This window comes from Hylobates moloch, unplaced genomic scaffold, assembly GCF_009828535.3.
Source record: "Hylobates moloch isolate HMO894 unplaced genomic scaffold, HMol_V3 SCAFFOLD_7, whole genome shotgun sequence".
Lineage (NCBI taxonomy): Eukaryota > Metazoa > Chordata > Mammalia > Primates > Hylobatidae > Hylobates > Hylobates moloch.
This window is the reverse complement of record NW_026652282.1, coordinates 68,922,737-68,944,286: the sequence shown is the minus strand read 5'-3', so window position 1 is coordinate 68,944,286 and position 21,550 is coordinate 68,922,737. Positions and strand designations below refer to the sequence as shown.

The 21,550-nt window shown below is 34.1% G+C and overlaps 1 protein-coding gene across 2 annotated transcripts in view; it reads right to left on the bottom strand.

The window, feature by feature from the left end:
• Positions 1-889: 889 nt before the first annotated feature.
• CYLC1 (cylicin 1) overlaps positions 890-21,550 on the bottom strand; it is a 46,678-nt gene continuing 26,017 nt past the window's right edge. For both annotated transcript variants that reach the window (XM_058441662.1, XM_058441661.1), the window contains exons 3-6: positions 11,184-11,224; positions 9,519-9,637; positions 6,484-8,211; positions 890-1,042 (exon numbers count right to left, since the gene is read on the bottom strand). In XM_058441662.1, the coding sequence (XP_058297645.1) occupies positions 1,010-1,042; positions 6,484-8,211; positions 9,519-9,637; positions 11,184-11,224 (1,921 nt within the window). In that variant the 3' untranslated portion in view covers positions 890-1,009. The remainder of the gene's footprint in view (positions 1,043-6,483; positions 8,212-9,518; positions 9,638-11,183; positions 11,225-21,550) is intronic.

Here is a 21,550-nt window from a genome sequence, read left to right as displayed (position 1 = left end):
CTCATGAACATTTGCAGTTTATCAGTAAATCAATAAATAAATAAGGAGAAAAAGAAATAAAAGTAAATAATTAAGTTTAGAATTCTACATGTGTATGTGTGTAGAGGAGGTAAGGTATTAAAGAAAAACATATTCACTGACACTCATTGAAGATGGTAAGCAGACTTTCTTCAAAGGGAAGCTATCATGATAGGTATAGGGACCATGGGAATGGGGTATTTCACTGGAAGAGAGAGATTGGGCTCAACTCTGAATATAGCATGAGCAAATAGGAATTTATAGTCAAAGAGCAGGGTGCCAGTCAGTGGATGGAAAATTACTGAGAGGTAACATCGGGGATAAGGGGGGATTCTGGCTATACTGACTTAACAGGATTCTAGGGTGATGAGAAATCACCTGGAAGATGGTGGATGATGAGAAACCTGATCATATATTGAAGGATCAGTTATTAAGGGTGTAAGACTCTTGCTAAACTGATTTAGCAGCTTTTTTGCTAAAATGGATTTTACAAGGGAAATGCCTAGCTAGGCCTAGGAGATGGTTCAGGAGCATGACGAAAGTTTGGTCAAACAAAAAATTTTTGTCAGGGGTTAATATCTATGTATAGTTCCCTATTTCTCTTAAGGGTGTGGAAGATCTGCTTCCTCCCTTTCATTCTCTATTTACTTTTATTTTGAATGCTAAGTAAAAGAGAAATTTAATGAAATATGGTAAGAGTATTGAAGCGGAGTTCATTTGAACCCAAACTCAGAAATAGTTTCCAGACTGAAGCTTGAGAACATGGGGTAAAATGCTAAATTATTTTGGTCTGAATAATTAAGACATTTGATAAATAATAAAAAACATGTCTATAAATCACTTCTGTAAATTATATGCAAAAAAGCAACTCTTGATACTCATGGAAGACTTGTTTTTATTTCAGTTCCACAGAGGTAGAAATGCTCATTTGAGAGTAGCTGGTGCTTACTGTGGCAAGGCCATTCTGTGAAACCAAGTGCTCAGTTGTTCTTTAAAGCAGCTTATGAATCCACGGTGCTTCAGGCTGAGGAGCAAAGTAGAAAAATGCAAATAAAAAGAAAGGCTTTATTTGTCTACTAATCAAGACAACTATGGTGTGTTAAGGATCACATGAAAGCACAGACTGTCATAGTTGAACGGGAACTTGGATATCATTTTTATTATTTCTTATTAAAAACGCAGATCCCTGGCCTCCACCCTAGACCTACCAAGTCAAAATCTGTGAAGATATAGTCTAGCAATATGCACATTCAACAAGCTCCCTGAATAATCTTAATGGACACTGAAGAGTGAGAAGTACTGAATGGTAGTCCAATCATCACTGTTTGTACAGGAGCCAAGGCCCAGCAATGTTACACCATTAGCCTAAACTTTCACAACTACAATAATGGATTAGAAATTTTAAAAATAAAAATATAATGTAAAAAATGAAAATACATTTAAAATATCTTGTATTCACCCCAAATTCCACCACACTAACACAATTATTTTCGAATTTGCATATTAATGCATACTCTTTATCCACAAACATGAAGATTTCTGTTTAGTTGCATAGTATTTTTTCTTGCTTATTTCTCTTAGCCTTATAGTACAAACATTCCCTCTAATTTCCTAGGCTCCGTCATTATTATTTCAATGAATGCATACTAATCTGTTTCAGATCTTACTAACCCCCCTCTAATTTTATACATTATACAAATATATTATATACATTAATTTATAAGTATATATAATTTTATATATTTTACATTTATACCAAAGTTTTTTCTCTTATAGACAGTATTGCAATCATGTTCTTTATGCATAGAGTTTGTTTTTTCTTTTTATTTTCTTCTGAAAATTTTTTATTATATTTATAGGAGCGGGATTATTGAGTCAAATATTATTTTACCATTTATGACTCTTCCTACATATTCCCATATAGGCCCAGAGGAAGATTAAGCTGGTTTACATTGCTCCTCTTCCGAAGTCAGCAGTGAATAAATGTACTGCTGTCACTGAAGCTTCAACAGTTGTACGATATATCTTATATATACAATACATATAAAAGTTGTATTTTATGTATTGATATAGTTAATATACATAAGATTTATATATATAATAGTTGCATTACTAGGTGCAAAATGATCCCTTGGGGTTGCTCTGATTACTAACCATGGTCTATATATTTTTATGATTTTGCCTCATATTTATTTCCTCCTGTATAAATTATCTATTTCTATTTCTTGATTTTTTTATTATACGGATCTTGTTTTCATTCTCAGAAATATGTCTTATCATAGCACTCTTGATTCACAGTTCAGTCTTTTTTTCTATATCATTATGTATCCCAAATAATTGAAAGAAAATGTTGGCTTGTTTTATCCTTAAAATATATGTGGAATAACTTCTACCTGTATATTGATTTGAGAGAGGCACTAGAAATGTCACATTCTAGAGCATTTCACATTACCCCAAATTCAAACATTTAAAATTCATTCATTTAGATTTTGAGTTTAAGATCTTTAGAGGCCTCGATTAAACCATAGTTATTACAGAAAGAGTAACCAAAATTAAACTTAATACCTTAGTGAGGAATTAGATTGATAGCTCAGAGAATGGTATTAGGTGGTAGAATTTCTTTCCATGTAGGAAAGAGTTTGGGTAACGTCTAGAAAATAAGACATTTTCTAAGAAAGACAGAGTTTCGAATTAGAAATTATTATTGACAGTCAGAGGTCAACAAGAAGACACCAAATCTCACAGCTGGTGATGGAGTTTCTATGCTTGGGCACAGCAAAGTAGCAACACAGTAACACAGTTAAAAAATAGGAAAAAAATTATTTGCAAAGTGTATGCAATTTAAAAATGCATCAAAAATTATCATATCATAGAACAAACCAGAACTTCCTCCCACCTATTTTATAAATTAGTATTTGTTTTTTACTTTTATTTTATTTTTTATTTCCATATGTTATTGGGGAACAGGTGGTGTTTGGTTACATGAGTAAGTTCTTTAGTGGTTATTTGTGAGACTATAAACATTCCAGAAGACAACATTGGGAATACCCTTCTAGACACTGGCCTTAGGCAAGGATTTATGACCAAGATCCCAAAAGCAAATGAAACAAAAACGAAGACAAATAGCTGGGACTTAATTAAACTACAGAGCTTTTGCATGGCAAAAGGAACAGCTGGCAGAGTAAACAAACAACCCACAGAGTGGGAAAGATTCTTCATAATCTATATATCTGACAAAGGAACAATATCCAGAATCTACACCAAATTCAAACAAATCACCAAGGAAAAAACCAAACAATCTCATCAAAAAGTGGGCTAAGAACATGAATAACATTTCTCTAAAAAAAACTTGTTGTGAAGAGGCATCACAATATTCTCTGCTGCTTTTATTTCCCTTAGCCTGTCATCATGCTTATCATGCCACTTGCCAACTCTTTCTCCCACCATCCACTTTGACTGGCTTCTAGGCTGTAAACTGTTTTCTCCTTCAGTTAGTTTCACCCTTAGGCATCATGCTATAATATTGCATCTCGTAATATAATTTCACAGCCTGGTTCTGCTTTTAATTAGTTGGTAATTTTTGTTTGTTTGTTTGTTTGTTTTTGAGACTGAGTCTCGCTGTTGCCCAGGCTGGAGTGCAGTGGAGCAATCTCGGCTCACTGCAAACTCCGCCTCCTGAGTTCACACCATTCTCCTGCCTCAGCCTCCGGAGTAGCTGGGACTACAGGCACCCACCAACGCGCCCAGCTAATTTTTTGTATTTTTAGTAGAGATGGGGTTTCACCGTGGTCTCGATCTCCTGACCTCGTGATCCACCCGCCTCGGCCTCCCAAAGTGCTGGGATTACAGGCGTGAGCCACCGCGCCTGGCCGGTAATTTTTGAATATAAACTTTCTCCATTGTCTCTGTCAAAATCTTGCTTATCTTTTATAACCAAGCTGAAATATTACTTCAGCTTTGTGGTATGAGTAAATAGTTTATGAACTGAACATACTTAAATTTGATATTACCTAGCTCCAGCTGTGTTTATACAACTGCCGAGAAATTCTTTCATTCATTTTTTGGTAGTCCTCTAACAAATGCCACATTCACTTTTTCAACAAATATTGAGTGCCCACTTGCTTGGGAATTTCAACTACATTAGTAAACAAATTAAAGAGCTTTGCCATCATGCAGCTTACTTTTTAGCAGAAGATAGATACAATGTACAATCATAATAGTAACTGAGTAAATTACATAGGTGAGAAAAGAATGTAAAGCTTCTTGGTTTTGTATAATATTTTGAGTGTTCCTATTTTCAGAGAAGGTTACCTTATTTAGAGAGGACAACTAAAACAAAAGCTGCTAGAATTTTTATTCCCCAGGTGAAAACTTTAACTTCCTTGAAATAAATAGACATGCATTTTATATCTTCATTGATTTGAACAGTGCCTGACACAGAATATTTGCTCAAGGAATATTTATTGATAGATGAAACATAGAAATAAAGATTGATAATTCTCCTAAATATGACAAAATTCCAAATATAAACTTTCAACTTATTACCAAACTTTTAAGTTAATCAGTCAACAAATAGTTGTTAATCATCTTCTACATGCAGAACGACACTCTGAGTGTTACAGTAGTTAGAAAGAATTAGAACACAATATTAACATCAACCCAACAAATAGAGAGCAATATAAGTGTTACAGTGTTTTGAGGGAAAGTTGAGCTTTGAAGAAGACAACTGGAGAAGAAGGAGAAACCAATTGCAAGAAAAAAGAGGAGTAATAGAAATGAAGGCATAAGGCAGTAATAGTAGTAATAAAGTCTTACATTTGTATAATGATTTGTCATTTATAAAACCCTTTCATACGTTTTTTAAATATTTGAACCTAAGAACAATTTGTTATAATGGGTAGGTTAGGTACTATATTTCTCATTTGCAAATGACTTTACCAGAATGACAGAGAAGGCCCCAATGGAGGATTAAATTTAAATTAAAAATGAAAGTTAAAAATTTCATTTTTTTCTGATCTCATGGAGGTTAGAAATTGAATATAGGAGATAATAGACAAGAGTTAGGATGAGAAAATAGTCTAAATAGTCTAGGGATATACAGTTTGAAATGTCTACAAAGAAGTGAAAATTTAAGCCATAGTAGTAGATTAATGCTCCTAGAGTATATAGAGAAGAGTTGAGGTCTAATAACTGAGCCATATAAAACAACTTTGAGTTGGATGTAGGAAGAGGAAGAAGTGCAAGAATTGAAGACAGGGAAACAGTAGTAGGAGAGGAAAAAGAAAAGTAGTAGCAAGAAAGAAAACCACAATAGTAGAAACTCAGGGAAGTTAAGGGAAGATACATAGTTTTTATAAAGACAAGAGATTACAAGTTATTGTAGGTACAGACAAGACCATAATATTCAGTGAAAGGTCATTGCAGGGAACTATTAAAAGAGCACTTTTTAAAAAAGAACTAAAGAAAAGGTACAGAAATGAAGAACAGAAAAGTAGGGAAAAAGGGTAGGAAAAAGTTTACAAATATAATATTTAATGCTATAAGGTAATTGGCAAATATATTAAAAACAAATATAGGACCCAATTAGAGAGAAGAAGAGAGGATGATGTACACAACCTATATCTTTATCTGTTATGGAAGAAAACCAATGGGAAATGTGTAAAATTGAGAAGTAGTCAGTCTCAGGTATATCTTTATTGGCAGTGTGAGAACTAATCCAGAACTCCTCTGTCTGATGTAATATGTCTATTTATGCTTTCCCTTACAATCAGACTATTGGGGAAGGGATTGAAGGGAAAGTCTCCTGGATGAGAGAAGTAGTAGCTTTAAGTTGACAGAGTATTTACCTCCAAATAGATAAAGTTAACAGGAGACTTATAAATTAGAGAATATATAGTTATTTCTGAAAAGTTAACTTTTGTTTCCTGATATCAGTTATAACGAGGGCTCATAAAAAATCCACTTGAGATATGGATTAAATAATTTAATTTTTTTTCACAGTTGGATCTTGGCATGTATTCCACCTGCTATGTATGAATTTTGGTTAATCTAGCTTTTACTGTATTCAGCAACTTCTCAGGAAATGTCTTTATAACTCGCTTAAATCTGCCCCTGCAGAAGTTTTAGTCAATTTTCATTTTTATTCTTTTCCAAGTATAAAACTTAACCACTTTTTTTTTTTTTTTTGCAAAATGACCTTCTTTATACATAACTTCACATGTTTTCTTAAATCGCAGGTCATTTCTCTCTCCTCTAGTCCAAATAATTTCTATTCTCTTAAATTTGTAACTTTTTTGCAATATTTTGCATCCTTGTGAGGTATTCTTTTTCTTACCTTCGAGTCACAAAGTTGTCAATATTCTAGTAAAAGATAACTATTATTTGGAGAAAACATAAATTCAAACTTTAAAAAGTCTTTCATTTTATATCCATTTCAGCCTAAAAATAAAACAGTAGTAAACTTACCAAAGGAGCATATCTTGGTTTTGGAGGTGGAGGAGGCATCTTGCACCAACAAAGACGTCTGACCTTCGGTGATGGTAGAGAAGGCTCACAAGCAGGGAGTGGTGGTCTTTCTCTTGATGGAGGAACTCTACCTGTCCTTGCTTTTTCCCCTTCTTCCTTGAATGTAGTCTTTTTGGATGACATTCTGAATCCTCTCTTTAGTTCCAGTCCTTCCATCTTTGAATTTACAGATGTGCCATCCGATTCATCAATTTTCTTCTTAGCCCCAGGTTTATATAGTGACTCTTCAGATTCAGTATCTGAACCTTTGATTTTTGTAGATGTTTTAAAGCCTGTCTTGGAAGATTCATCAAATTCAGTATCAGTAGACTCTGTGTCCTTCCTTGCATCTTTCTTGACATGTTTCTTTGAATCTTTCTTTTCCATCTTTGAGTCTTTCTTGTCCTTCTTTAACTCCAAATCAGATTCCGTTTCAGTAGATTCTGCATTTTTCTTTGCATCCTTCTTTTTGTCATCTTTCTTTGAATCCGTCTTTCCCTTCTTTTCATCCTTTTTACCCTTTTTTGAATCTCCTTTCGGTTCAGAGTCAGCATCAATAGACTCTTCATCATTCTTGACAGACTTTTTATTATCTGTCTTTGAATCTTTTTTATCCTTTTTTTCATCTTTCTGACTCTTCTTTGACTCCAATTCAGATTCAGAATCAGTAAAGAATGTAATTTTCTTTGCATCCTTTTTCTTGTCATCATTCTTTGAAGCCTTCTTCAACTTTCTTGAATCTTTTCTTGCATCCTTTGCATCTCCTGATTCAGTATCAGTAGACTCTGGGTACTTCTGTGTGTCCTTTTCCTTGTCATCTTTCTTTAATTTTTTCTTATCCTTCTTTGTATCTTCCCTCCCATCCTTTGAGTCTCCAGATTCAGCATCAGTAGTCTCTGTGTCCTTCTTTACATCCTTTTTCTTGTCATCTTTCTTGTCATTTTTCTTAACTTTCTTTGAATCTTTCTTAGCATCCTTTGAGTCTCCAGATTCAGCATCAGAGCTTTTCTTTGCATTCTTTTTTGTGTCCTTCTTTGTAGGCTTCTTTGAATTATTCTGTGAGTAATTCCTTAACCATGCATCAAAATTTATGGATTCATCATCAGACTGTCCCACTAACATGAGGAAATCAACATTTAAACTATTTTCTGAGCAAATCTCTGATATGGCATCATTACTAGTCTTTGACCTCTTCCAATCTTTCTTTGGATTGTTATTTGTATGTAGGAATTCAGTGTTTGTCTTCTTGGAATTCTTTGAATCTTTCTTATCTTTTTGTGAACAATTTTTTGAGACTGTCTTCAAATTTTGGGATTCTGGATTTGTTTCTGAACTGGATTTTGACTTCATAGATGGTTCATTTTCATGTGATGATTTTAAGGGAGTTTTATCTGCCTCATTTTGTCTTTTAGTTTTCTCTTCTACTATTTGCTTGGATTCTGGATTTGTTGCATATGAGCCTCCTTTTTTCTTGGAATCTTTCTTCAAAGTTGTTCCTCCTTTTTCATCTTTGGACTTTTTATATTCTGCTTTTTTAAGATGGGTTTTGGAAGCATAAAGATGTCTGAATGGAGTCTGTTCCCTGGCAGCTGTGTAAATAGGTGGCCATTGCAAAATTTTTCTTAAAGAATGCCTTATCCATATATTAGCTGGTTTCTGGCCTTCCTCTAGTTTTCTTTTGTCATGTCTCTGAAAAGATTGGTTAGAAAAATAAGCATTTGTGAATGAGTTTTATCTTTCTATATTGAAACATAAAAAAGTTTATATTTTTATTAACCATCTATTTAAACTTAGTTTTTTTTTTTCTCTTTCAAGTTTGTGTCTGTGTGTGTGCGTGTGTGCGAAAGAGAGAGATAGAAAGAGACACATAACTCCACTTTGGAAATGAAATGACTTTAGCGGGAATTTTATGATTCCATTAATAATTCACATTGAGATTAGAGCAGGCCCATAGTGACTCACGACATTCCAGGACTTGTCCTCAAAAACCAACAGTAGGCTTTTGGAACTTCTATATGGGGAGAATCTTTTGGAAAATATTGAACACTGTTTATCCCCAAGTTAAATCAGAAATAAACTGATCCACTTAAAGTTTGTTATGACAGTTCCTGTAATAGTTGTAAAACCCTAGCCTAATTTCTACTCCTGCTTTTAAAGTGTCTTGTCAAATTGAGAGTCTGTGACCCCAACTGCACTGCACACACAAAAAAAGAAACAAAGACATAAACTGAATGAAATAAACAGATGCTTGATTCACATTAACTTGTGCAGCAGTGGTGTAATTTATTTTCAACTCTCACCCAAATATTTGCCAAATCTTGTAGTCATAAGTAACCATAAAGACTGATTTTAAAATTACTCATTTTCCCTCAATTATTCAGTAGAGGTGCCAACAAGCAAATGGTAATATGGAATTAAAAGATGACCTGAAGAGAAGCATGAAAGTTGGATCATTAAAAATGTAATAAATGACCCTTGAAGAAATGCATTGACTGTAACTTTGCTCTGGGAGATGCTTTAAAAATTGTTTGATATCATAATAGGTGACCTATATATGCTTATTTTTCCTTTTGCTAATTGCTAGGATAACTCGACTTTAGAGAAACAGTAGAAAACTTGAATCTCTTAATATCAAGTCTCCTGAATTTCATATTTTGTAAAATAAGGAGGCCTTGAAATCTCATCAAGATCAGTTTCTGCTCTAATATCTAAATTTTAGCTGCTTTTTGCAGCTGGTAAACATGTCCTGATAGAACTTGCCAGGTGCAGTATTAGGTTCTCCAGCTTGCTTAGATAATGTCTTTGATGTGGATAATTATGTACAAATATGAGTTTAATCTAAAGCAGGCAGGGGCAGTCTGTTGTACAGAGAATTACAAATTAAAAAAAAATCTTCCAACAGGTAGTAAAATTCAAGTTACACAGGCCTTACTTATATTTATATATGCTTTACCAACTTAGATTTCGTTTTTAAAAATGACTTTTTCTATACTTACAGTAACTGTTATTTGTGATTTCAAAGGTCTTGATTTATCATTTGTACCTCTCTGGAGCGGTTTGGGAAATGTCAAAGCAAAATGCTTTTGATTCCATGATTTTCTGCTTGATTCACTGACTAAATGAGAAAGGATAATAAACAATTTGGAGTTAATGTCAGATTTTCCACAGACCTGAAATATTCTTGAGTAAGAAACGTATTATTTAAATGAAACTAAGTTATACATTAAAATATAGATTTTTTTCCGCAGAGTTCCTAGTTTATTTGCATAGCAATCAGAGAAAATAAAAACAATTTTTCTTATTTATCATTGAATTTTATTTAAAATGAAATTTGTAATTTTATTTTCTACATTAAACTAATTTTCACAGATATTTAAATCATGATGGTAAAATAATATAATCAGACCGTAGGAATAGAAAATAGAGATTTACTGTTTCCTTGAAAATATCTACATCATCTCCTCTATCCTGGCTTTTTTTTTCTTCATGTCACTTTAGTTAGATTGCAGACAATATAACCTCTGCTATAGTCTTCATAATAACTAGCACGGTGTTGACAACAGTCAGTAAAAGTCTTGATTGACTATGTCTGAGTGTTTCTTTTAGCACCTCTCTGACCTCAGTGGCATCCCAAACCACAGGAATTAGGGCCCTAGGTAGAAATACTGCATTCCATTCTGGGGATTCTATTTAAAGAAGGGCATATACAAACTTGAGGACAACAAGAATAGGGTGATCAGGAAGATCAAACTATCTGAAAACTATGTCAAAAGTGGAACTGGTAACGAAACTCAACATAGCTCTCTTGGGGAGACTAATCAGAGATACGGTTACTATATTTAGATTTTTAAAGAGCTGCTATATTGGCGAAAAGTAGTCATAGTAATAACAGCATAGCTGCAACCACTAACATTTATGTAGTGTTTACTATGTGCCAGACTGTGTTCTAAGCATTTTAGTAAACTTGTTTAATATTTACAACAATGCTTTGAATTAGATAATATAATTGTCTCCATTTTACAGATATGGAAAAATAAAGCACAGAGAGAGGGAGAGGTTAAATTAATTGCTAGTTTATTAATTATTTATTAATTAAAGCTAGTAAGTAACAGAGTTGATTTGAACACAGGTACTTTGGCCCCAGAGCCCATGATCTTAATCACAATGTTATAGGCTTCTTTTATATGTATCCTGAGGGGTGGGCTAGAACCAATGGGTAATATTTATAGCAGTGCAGGCAGATTTCAGCTCAGTATATTAACGTAAACGTTCCTAAAGTTGCAGCTGTTTAACAAATGGGCTGTTCATTAACCGTTTTCATCTCTCTGACTATATTTGCCTTCTTTACTGTAATTATGAATTCTAAACACAAGGGAATCTTATGCAAGTAAAATTGGTTTGTATTATGAAGGAGAACAAACTAAATAAATCTTTCTTCAAAACCAGTGAGTGCAAATCTACATCAAGGCCAGAAATATACACACACACATACACCAACCAACATACACATACAAATATCACGCATACATGCTTTTATAAAATTTTTATAAAAATTCATAGCAGTTTCTGCTTTATCACATTTAATGTAATATACTAGTCATTAGTTCCTAAAATTGTTTTCCAATCTAAGAAATATTAAACTTCGTTAACTAAATTCTTACTTGGAATGGAATTATCATATGTTCTGATGTTTACTTCTGGCCTATTAAAAGAAGAAAATGCTTTAATTAAATTTGTATTATGGACAATAAATAATAATAACTATTTTTTAAGTAATCTATCCTTTATTTCTAAGAAACAAAGCCCAATGCTATGTTTAATCAGTGATTTGGAACTGTCTTATTGTCACTCATTACTATCACAAATTCTTCAATTGCAACACTTCAAAAAATTGTATTCATTCTCTTATCTCCATTTTTAAAGAATGTCTACCTTTAATTCATATTAATCTCCCTATTATAAACCAATTGTATTTTTACCAGAAACTTAAAAACCTGAAATAAAAATACTAACTTAATTAAGTAATCTGTTACTTAGTAACAAATAAGTAAATTGAATCAGTTCAACCTCAAAGTATTCTCTAGTGAAAAATTCTGAGTGAGAATTTTCTTAATTCATTAAAAAAGTTCTAAAGTAAACTCACATTTTAATGTTTTCACAAATTACATCAAATCACTAATGATGTGTTATGGGGGTACATAGAAGTATTGACCTGGATTTTGAATTGTCTCTCCATACGGGGATAATTGATCCACGATATTCTCCATTTGGAAGGTGCCCATTTGATTTGGTACTAATAAGTATTGTCTACCAAAAATAAACATGGCATAATGTGTTTTGAAAATGTTACTTCCTTATTAGCTGGAACGGTGAATACAACCATTTCTACAATTGAGGTTATGCTTATATAAACGCATGTCCCAGTAAGCTTGTCCACCCCATGGCCCACAGGCCACATGTGGCCCAGAAGGGCTTTGAATGAAACCCAACACAAATTTGTAAACTTTCTTAAAACAGTATGAGATTTTTTTTTTTGAGATTTGTTTTTTTAGCTGATCAACTGTCGTTAGTGTTAGTGTATTATATGTGTGGCCCAAGACAATTCTTCTTCTAATATGGTCCAGGGAAGCTGAATTATTGCACACCCCTGCCTTAAAGCTTGACTTTTTGACTTACTTAAATCATCAAGTTTGAAAACACAAAACAAAAATAAGTCAAAATGATTAAATGTATTTATATTTGACACAAATCTATTTTCATTTTCTAAAGTAAAGCTCTAGTGCCCAGCACAAAACCTGACCCACACTCATCATTAAATAACGGACTTACTTATTTAGGAAGAACTTTGGAGACACTGAGCAATAAAATATCTACTCCAGTGATTTCGTAACTGGACGTAAACATCAAAATTAATTTGGAAGTTTCAAAAACATAAACACATCTGAGAACTGCTCTCAGAACCATGAATCAAAATTTCTGGGTTGGGTCAATCAAGTCTGTATTTTAAAACTTTCTTAGACTATTTTGATACTCAGCTCTGTTTAAGAACTACTACTCTGAATTGTTTTGAAAAAGAAAACTACAGATGTCTGAAATAGTTCAAGTTTGTGCTTTTGGTTTTTCCAAAGGCAATTGATCAGTGATCCCCTATTTGTCTACAGTGAAACCACTTCATTCAGTAGAGTAGTTAGAAGATGTTACGACCTGCATCCCTAGAAATTTGATGGTTTAGTAGTCGGCCATGCTGACTTGATCACTGCTTTTATACTCTAAGAAAAAGACTTTGCACCTGCATTGATTTTTACTTTCTTCCCACAGTCTAAAGTAGCATTTTCTAAACTTACTTTTTCAAACATTTTATCCGTAAACAACTTTGAACACATCAACTTAATATGTGTGTGAATAGTTCAGTCTATTATAATGACATATTATAATTTATTATATATTATATATTAAGATAGAACATTTCAAAATATGAAGTGAAACATATAAATTCAAGTTTTACTATCTTATTTCTACACTTCAATTGTCTTGCACATACATCTCACTTGGGATATCACTAGAAAAGGCAACAAAGAACCAGTGAGAAAAGGGATAATTTAGCCAAATATTATGAAATGCCTGCCTTATATAGACAATATTTCAGTCTCAAATTATTGGAAATTGAAACATAGTTAAACTTCTGAGCAGTTTTCTTCATTTTCAAAGTGTAATCTGAGTTATTATTTATTTATAAATGGATATGTACATACTCCTTGATATATAGGTGATGGTATCTTATCTCTCGATATAAAGGAGAATATTAGTGATATAAGCCAAAAGTGTAACTACATAAAGTTATAAAATAAAATAACTCCCAACTCAAGATTTTTAACACAACACAAATATCCTTTTAAAAATCAGATAAAATAAACAGGTTTGTTTTTTTACTTTCATTTTAGGTTCATGGGTACACATGCAGGTTTGCTACACAGGTAAACTCGTGTCACAGGGGTAAGTTATAGAGACTATTTTATCACCCAGATACTAAGTGTAGTACCCAATAGTTATTTTTTTGATCCTCTCTCTCTTCCCACCCTCCACATGCTAATAGGCCCCAGAGTCTTTGCTCCCCTCTGTTTTCATAAGTTATCATTTAGTTCCCACGTATAAGAGATAACATGCAGTATTTGGTTTTCTGTTTCTTTGTTAGTTTGCTAAGGATAATGGCCTGTAGTTCCATTCATGTTCCCACAAAAAACGTGATCTCATTCCATTTTTATGGCTGAGTAGTATTCCATGCTGTATATGTACAATATTTTCTTTATGCAGTCTACCATTGATGGACATCTAGGTCGATTCCATGTTTTTGCTATTGTGAATAGTGCTGCACATGTCTTTGTGATAGAATGACTTATATTCCTGTGGGTATAAAACCAGTAACGGGATTGCTGGGTTGAATGGTAGTTCTGTTTTTAGCTTTTTGAGGAATTGCCAAACTGCTTTCCACAATGGTTGAAGTAATTTACACTCCCACCAACAGTGTATAACCTTTTTCTTTTCTCCACAACCTCATCAGCATCTGCTATTTTTTGGCTTTTTACTAATAGCCATTCTGACTGGTGTGAGATGGTATCTTATTGTGGTTTTGGTTTGCTTTTCTCTAATGATCAATAATGTTGAGTTTTTCATATGCTTGTTGGCCATCTGTATGTCTTCTTTTGAGAACTGTCTGTTTATGTCCTTTGCCCAATTTTAAGTGGGGTTGTTTGGTTTTTTTCTTGTACATTTGTTGAAGTTCCTTTTCGATGCTGGATATTAGACTTTTGTCCATATATTGCAAACATTTTCTCCTATTCTTAAGGTTGTCTGTTTACTCTGTTTATAGTCTATTTTGCTATGCAGAAGCCCTTTAGTTTAATTATTACAAAAGTAATTGTGGTTTTTGTCATTACTTTAAAGGGCAAAAACCACAATTACTTCTGCACCAACCTAATAGGTCTCATTCATCAGTTTTTGCTTTTGTTGTGATTGCTTTTGGCATGTTTGTCATGAAATCTTTCCCAGTTACTACAACCAAAATGATATTGCCTAGGTTGCCTTTCAGGATTTTTATAATTTTGGGTTTCACATTTAAAGCTTTAATTCATCTTGAGTTGATTTTTTATATGGTGTAAGAAAGAAGTGCAGTTCCAATCTTCTGTGTATGTCTAGTCGGCTATCCCAGAACCATGTATTGAATAGGGAGTCCTTTCTCCATTGCTGGTTTTTGTTAGCTTTACAGAAGTTCAGATGCTTGCATGTGTGTGGCCTTATTTCTGGACTCTCTTATCTGTTCCTTAGGTCTATGTATCTGTTTTTGTATTAGTACCATTCTGTTTTGTATTTTTGTTACTGTAGTCCTGTAGTATAAAGTTGGCTAACATTATGTCTCCAGCTTTGGGTTTGTGTGTGTGTGCATGTGTGTGTGTGGGGTGGGGGGAGAGTTTTTTGTGTTTTTTGCTTAGGATTGCCTTGGGTATTTGGGCTTTTTATTTGGTTCTATATAAAATATAAAATAGTTTTTTTTCTAGTTTTATGAAGAATGTCATTAGTAGTTTGATAGAAATAGCATTGAATTTGTAGATTGCTATGGACGTTATGGCCATTTTAATAATATTGATTCTTCCTAAACATGAGCATAGAATGTTTTCCACTTGTTTGTGTCATCTCTGATTCCTTTGATCAGTGTTTTGTAAACCTCATTGTAGAGCTCTTTAACTTCCCTGATTAGTTGTAGGCCTACGTATTTTATTCTTTTTCTGGCAATTGTGAATTGTATTACTTTTCTGATTTGGCTCTTAGCTTGACTATTTTTGGTTTATAGAAATGCTAGTAATTTTTGCACATTGATTTTGTGTCCTGAAATTTTTCTGAAGTTGTTTATCAGCTTAAGGAGCTTTTGGGCTGAGACTACAGAGTTTTCTAGATATAGAATCATGTCATCTGCAAATAGGAATAGTTTTACTTCCTCTATTTCAATTTGGATGCCTTCATTTCTTTCTCTTGCCTGATTTCCCTAGCCAGGACATCCAATACTATATTGAATATGAGTGTTGAAAGAAGGCATCCTTGTCTTACACCGGCTTTCAAGGAGAATGCTTCCAGCTATTCCCTATTCAGTATGATGTTGGCTGTGTGTTTGTCATAGATAACTCTTATTATTTTGAGGTATGTTCCTTCAATACCTAGTTTATTGAGAGTTTTTAACATGAAGGGTGTTAAATTTTATTGATAGCCTTTTGTGCATCTATTGAAATAATCATGTGGTTTTTGTCTTTAGTTCTGTTTATGTGATGAGTCACATTTGTTAATTTGCATATGTTGAACCAACCTTACATACCAGGGATGAAGTCTACTTAATCATGGTAGACTAGATTTTTTGACATGCTGCTGGATTTAGTTTGCAAGTTGGTTTTATTTTTTATTTTTTGAATTTTTGCATCAATGTTTATCAAGAATATTGGCCTGAAGTCTTCTCTTTCTGTTGTGTCTCTTCCAAATTTTGGTATCAGGATGAGCCTGGCCTTACAGAATGAGTTGAGGAAAAGTCCCTCATCCTCAATTTTTTAGAATAATTTCAGTAGGAATGGTTCCAGATCTTCTTTGTACATCTGGCCAAATATGGCTGTGAATCCATCTGGTCCTGGGCTTTTTTTTGGTTGATAGGCTATTTATTATAGACTCAATTTCAGAACTTGTTATTGGTCTGTTATAGGAATCAATATTTTTCTGGTTCAGGTAGTTTTGGGAGGATGTATGTGTCCAGGAATTTATCCATCTCTTTCACGTTTTCTAGTTTGTGTGCATAGAGGTGTTCGTAGTAGTTTCTGATTTTTTTTTCCCCTGTGGGGTTAGTGGTTCTATCTCCTTTGTCGTTTTAGCTGTGTTTATTTGGATCTCATCTTTCTTCTTCTTTATTAGCCTAGATAGCAGCCTATCTATCTTATTAATTTTTTGAAAAAACTTTTGAATTTATTGATCTTTTCAATGTTTTTTCACGTCTCAATTTCCTTCAGTTCAGCCATGAATTTGGCTATTTCTTGTCTTCTGCTAGCTTTGGGTTTTGTTTGCTCTTGCTCCTCCAATTCTTTCACTTGTGATAATAGGTTATTAATTTTATACCTTTATTTTTAATGTGGGTGTTTAGTGTTATAAATTTCCCTCATAACATTGTTTAGCTCTGTCTCTAACACTTATTTATTTCTGCCTTAATTTCATCATTTACCCAAAATTTATTCAGGAGCATGTAGTTTCATTTCCATGTAATTGCATGAATTTGAGCTATTTTTTAGTCTTGTCTATATTTTTATTGTGCTGTGGTCTGAGAGTGTTTTTGGTATAATTTTGGTTCTTTTGCATTTGCTGAAGATTGTTTTATGTCTAATTGCATGGCCAATTTTACGCTATATGCCATGTTGCAATTAGAATAATGTATATTCTGTGGTTTTTGGTTGGAGAGTTCCGTTGAGGTCTGTCAGATCCATTAGGTCCAATGCTGACTTTATGTCCTAAATATCTTTGTTAATTTTCTTACTCAGTGATCTGTCTAATACTGTCAGTGGAGTGTTGAAGTCTTCCTCAATTATTGTATGGGAGTCTAAGTCTCTTTGTAGGTCTCTAAAAGGTTGCTTTATGAATCTGAGTGCTCCTGTGTTGGAGATACACACACACACACACACACACACACACATATATATATATGATATTTAGGTCTTCTTGTTGAATGGAACCCCTTAACATTATGTAATGCTCTTTTAAAATGTTTATTTTATTCTATTTTAGTTCCAGGATACATGTGCAGGATGTGCAGATTTGTTACACAGGTGAACGTGTCCCATGGTGGTTTGCTGTACCTACCAACCCATCCCCTAGGTATTAAGCCCAACGTGCATTAGGTATTTTTTCCTGATGCTCTCCCTCCCTCTGCCCCTCCAGATGGGCCCCAGTATGTGTTCTTCCCCTCCCTGTGTCCATGTGTTCTCATTGTTCATCTCCCACTTATAAGTGAGAACATGCTGCATTAGTTTGGTGAGAATAATGGCTTCTAGCTCCATCATGTCCTGCAAAGGACATGATCTCATTTATTTTGGTGGCTGCATAGTATTCCATGGTGTATGTGTACCACATTTTCTTTATCCAGTCTATCATTGATGGACATGTGAGTTTATTCCATGTCTTTGCTATTGTAAATAGTGCTGCAATGAACATACACTTGCATGTATCTTTATAACAGAATGATTTGTATTCTTTTGGATATATACCCAGTAATGGGATTGATAGGTCAAATGGTATTTCTATATCTAGGTCTTTGAGTAATCGCCACAATTGCCACACAATGGATGAACTAATTTAGATTTTCACCAACAAAGTAAAAGCATTCCTATTTATCCACAGCCTCGCCAGCATCTGTTGTTTATTGACTTTTTAATAATCTCCATTCTGACTGACATGAGATGGTATCTTATTGTGGTTTTTATTTGCATTTCTTTAATGATCAGTGATGGTGAGCTTTGTTTCATATGTTTGCTGACTGCATAAATGTTTCCTTTTGAGAAGTGCCTGTTCATGTCCAGTCCCTGGTTTTTAATGGGGTTGTTTGTTTCTTTCTTGTAAATCTGTTTCAGTTTCTTGTAGATTCTGGATATTAGACCTTTATCAGAGGGATAGATTGCAGAAATTTTCTCCCATTATGTAGGTTATTTGTCCACTCTGATGATAGTTTCTTTTGCTGTGCAGAAGCTCTTTAGTTTAATTAGATCCCAATAGTTAATTTTTGCTTTTGTTGCAATTGCTTTTGTTTTTGTCATGAAATCTTTGCCTGTGCCTATGTCCTAAATGGTATTGTTTAGATTTTCCTCTAAGGTTTTTACAGTTTTGAGTTTTACATTTAAGTCTTCAATCCATCTTGAGTTAATTTTTGTATAAGGTGTAAGGCAGAGTTCCAGTTTCAATTCTCTGCATATGGCCAGCCAGTTATCACAGCACCAACTATTAAATAAGAAACCCTTTCCCCACTGCTGGTTTTGGTCTGGTTTCTTGAATATCAGATGTGTGGTCTTATTTCTGAGTTCTCTATTCTGTTCCATTGGTCTATGTGTTTGTATTTTTGCCAGCACTGTGCTGTTTTGGTTACTGTAGCATTATAGTACAGTTTGAAGTCTGGTAGCATAATGCCTCCAGTTTTGTTCTTTTTGCTTAGGATTGTCTTGGCTATTCAGATTTTTTCATTCCATATGGATCTTAAAATAATTTTTAAATTCTGTGAAGAATGTCAGTGGTAATTTAATGGGAATAGCCTTGAATCTATCAGTTGCTTTGGGCAGTATGGTAATTTTCATGATGTTGACTCTTCCTATCCATGAATATGGAATGTTTTTTCACTTGTTTGTGTCCTCTTATTTTCTTGGGCAGTGGTTTGTAGTTCTCCTTTAATAGGTCCTTCACTTCCCTTGTTGGAAGTATTCCTAGGTATTTCATTCTCTTTGCAACAATTGTGAATGTTAGTTCATTCATGATTTGGCTCTCTGCTTATATATTGTTTGTGTATAAGAATGCTTGTAATTTTTGTGCATGGATTTTGTGTCCTGAGACTGCTGAAGTTGCTAATTAGCTTAAGAAGCTTTTGTGTTGACATGATGAGATTTTCTAGATATAGGATCATGTCATCTACAAAAAAATATAATAGCTGAATCAATCAAGTGGAAGAAAGGATATGAGAGATTGAAGATCAACTTAACAAAATAAAGCAAGAAGACAAGATTAGAGAAAAAAGAATGAAAAGGAACAAACAAAGCCTCCAAGAAAAATGGGACTATGTGAAAAGACCATATCTCCATTTGGTTGCTGTACCTAAAAGTGATGGGGAAAATGGAACCAAGCTGAAAAACACTCTTCAGGGTATTATCCAGGAGAACTTCCCCAACACAGCAAGGCAAGCCAACATTCAAATTCAGGAAATACAGAGAACATCAGAAAGATACTCCTCAAGAACAACCACAAGACACATAATCATCAGATTCACCAAGGTTGAAATGAAGGAAGAAATGTTAAGGGCAGCCAGAAACAAAGGTCGGGTTACCCAAACAGGGAAGCCCACCAAACTAACAGCAGATCTCTCTGCAGAAACCCTACAAGCCAGAAGAGATTGGGGTCCAATATTCAACCTTCTTAAAGAAAATAATTTTCAACCCAGAATTTCATATCCAGCCAAACTAAACTTCCTAAGTGAAGGAAAAATAAAATCCTTTACAGACAAGCAAATGCTGAGAGATTTTGTCACCATCAGGCCTGCCTTACAAGAGCTCCTGAAGGATGCACTAAACATCGAAAGAAAGAACTGGTAGCAGCCACTGCAAAAACATACCAAATTGTAAAGCCCATTGACACTATGAAGAAACTGCATCAACTAACCGGCAAAATAGCCAGCTAGCATGATAATGACAGGATCAAATTCGCACATAACAATACTAACCTTAAATGTAAGTGATCTAAATGCCCCAATTAAAAGACACAGACTGGCAAATGGGATAAAGAGTCAAGACCTATCGGTGTGCTGTATTCAGGAGACCCATCTCACATGCAAAGACGCACATAGGCTCAAAATAAAGGGATGGAGGAATATTTACCAAGCAAATGGAAAGGAAAAAAACCCAGGGGTTGCAATCCTAGTCTCTGATAAAACAGATTTTAAACCACCAAAGATCAAAAGAGACAAAGAAGGGCACTACATAATGGTAAAGGGATCAATGCAACAAGAAGAGCTAACTATCCTAAATATACATGCACCCAATAAAGGAGCACCCAGATTCATAAAGCAAGTTCTTAGAGACTTAAAAAGAGACATAGACTCCCACACAACAGTAGTGGGAGACTTTAACACCCCACTGTCAATATTAGACAGATCAACAAGACAGAAAAGTAACAAGGATATTCAGGACTTGAATTCAGCTCTGGACCAAGCAGACGTAATAGATATGTACAGAACTCTTCACCTCAAATCAACAGAATATACATTCTTCTCAGCACTCCATCACACTTATTCTAAAATTGAGTACATAATTGGAAGTAAAACACTCCTCAACCAATGCAAAAGAATGGAAATCATAACAAACAGTCTCTCAGACCACAGTGAAATCAAATTAGAACTCAGTGTTAAGAAACTCACCAAAACTGTACAACTACATGGAAACTGAACAACCTGCTCCTGAATGACTACTGGGTAAATAACAAAATTAAGACATGTATATATATATATATATATATGTACAAAGACACATACAAAGACATACAAAGACACAACATACCAGAATCTCTGGGACATCTTTAAAGCAGTGATAAGAGGGAAATTTACAGCACTAAATGCCCACAAAAGAAAGCAGGAAATATCTAAACTTGACACTCTAACATCACAATTAAAAGAGCTAGAGAAGCAAGAGCAAACATAATTCAAAAGCTAGCAGAAGACAAGAAATAACTAAGATCAGAGCAGAACTGAAGGAGACAGAGACATGAAAAACCCTTCAAAAAATCAATGAATCCAGGAGCTGATTTTTTGAAAAGATCAACAAAATTGATAGACCGTTAGTCAGGCTAACAAAGCAGAAAAGAGAGAAGAATCAAATATATGCAATAGAAGATGATAAAGGGGATATCATCAGTGATCCCACAGAAATACAAACTACCATCAGATAATACTATAAACACCTCTATGCAAATAAACTAGAAAATCTAGAAGAAATGGCTAAATTCCTGGACAAATACACCTTTCCAAGTCTAAACCAGGAAGAAGTCAAATCCCGGAATAGACTAATAAAAAGTTCTGCAATTGAGGCGGTAATTAATAGCCTACCAACCAAAAAAAGTACAGGACAACATGGATTCACAGTTGACTTCTATCAGAAGAACAAAGAGGTACGCCGGGCGCGGTGGCTCACGCTTGTAATCCCAGCACTTTGGGAGGCCGAGGCGGGCGGATCACGAGGTCAGGAGATCGAGACCACAGTGAAAC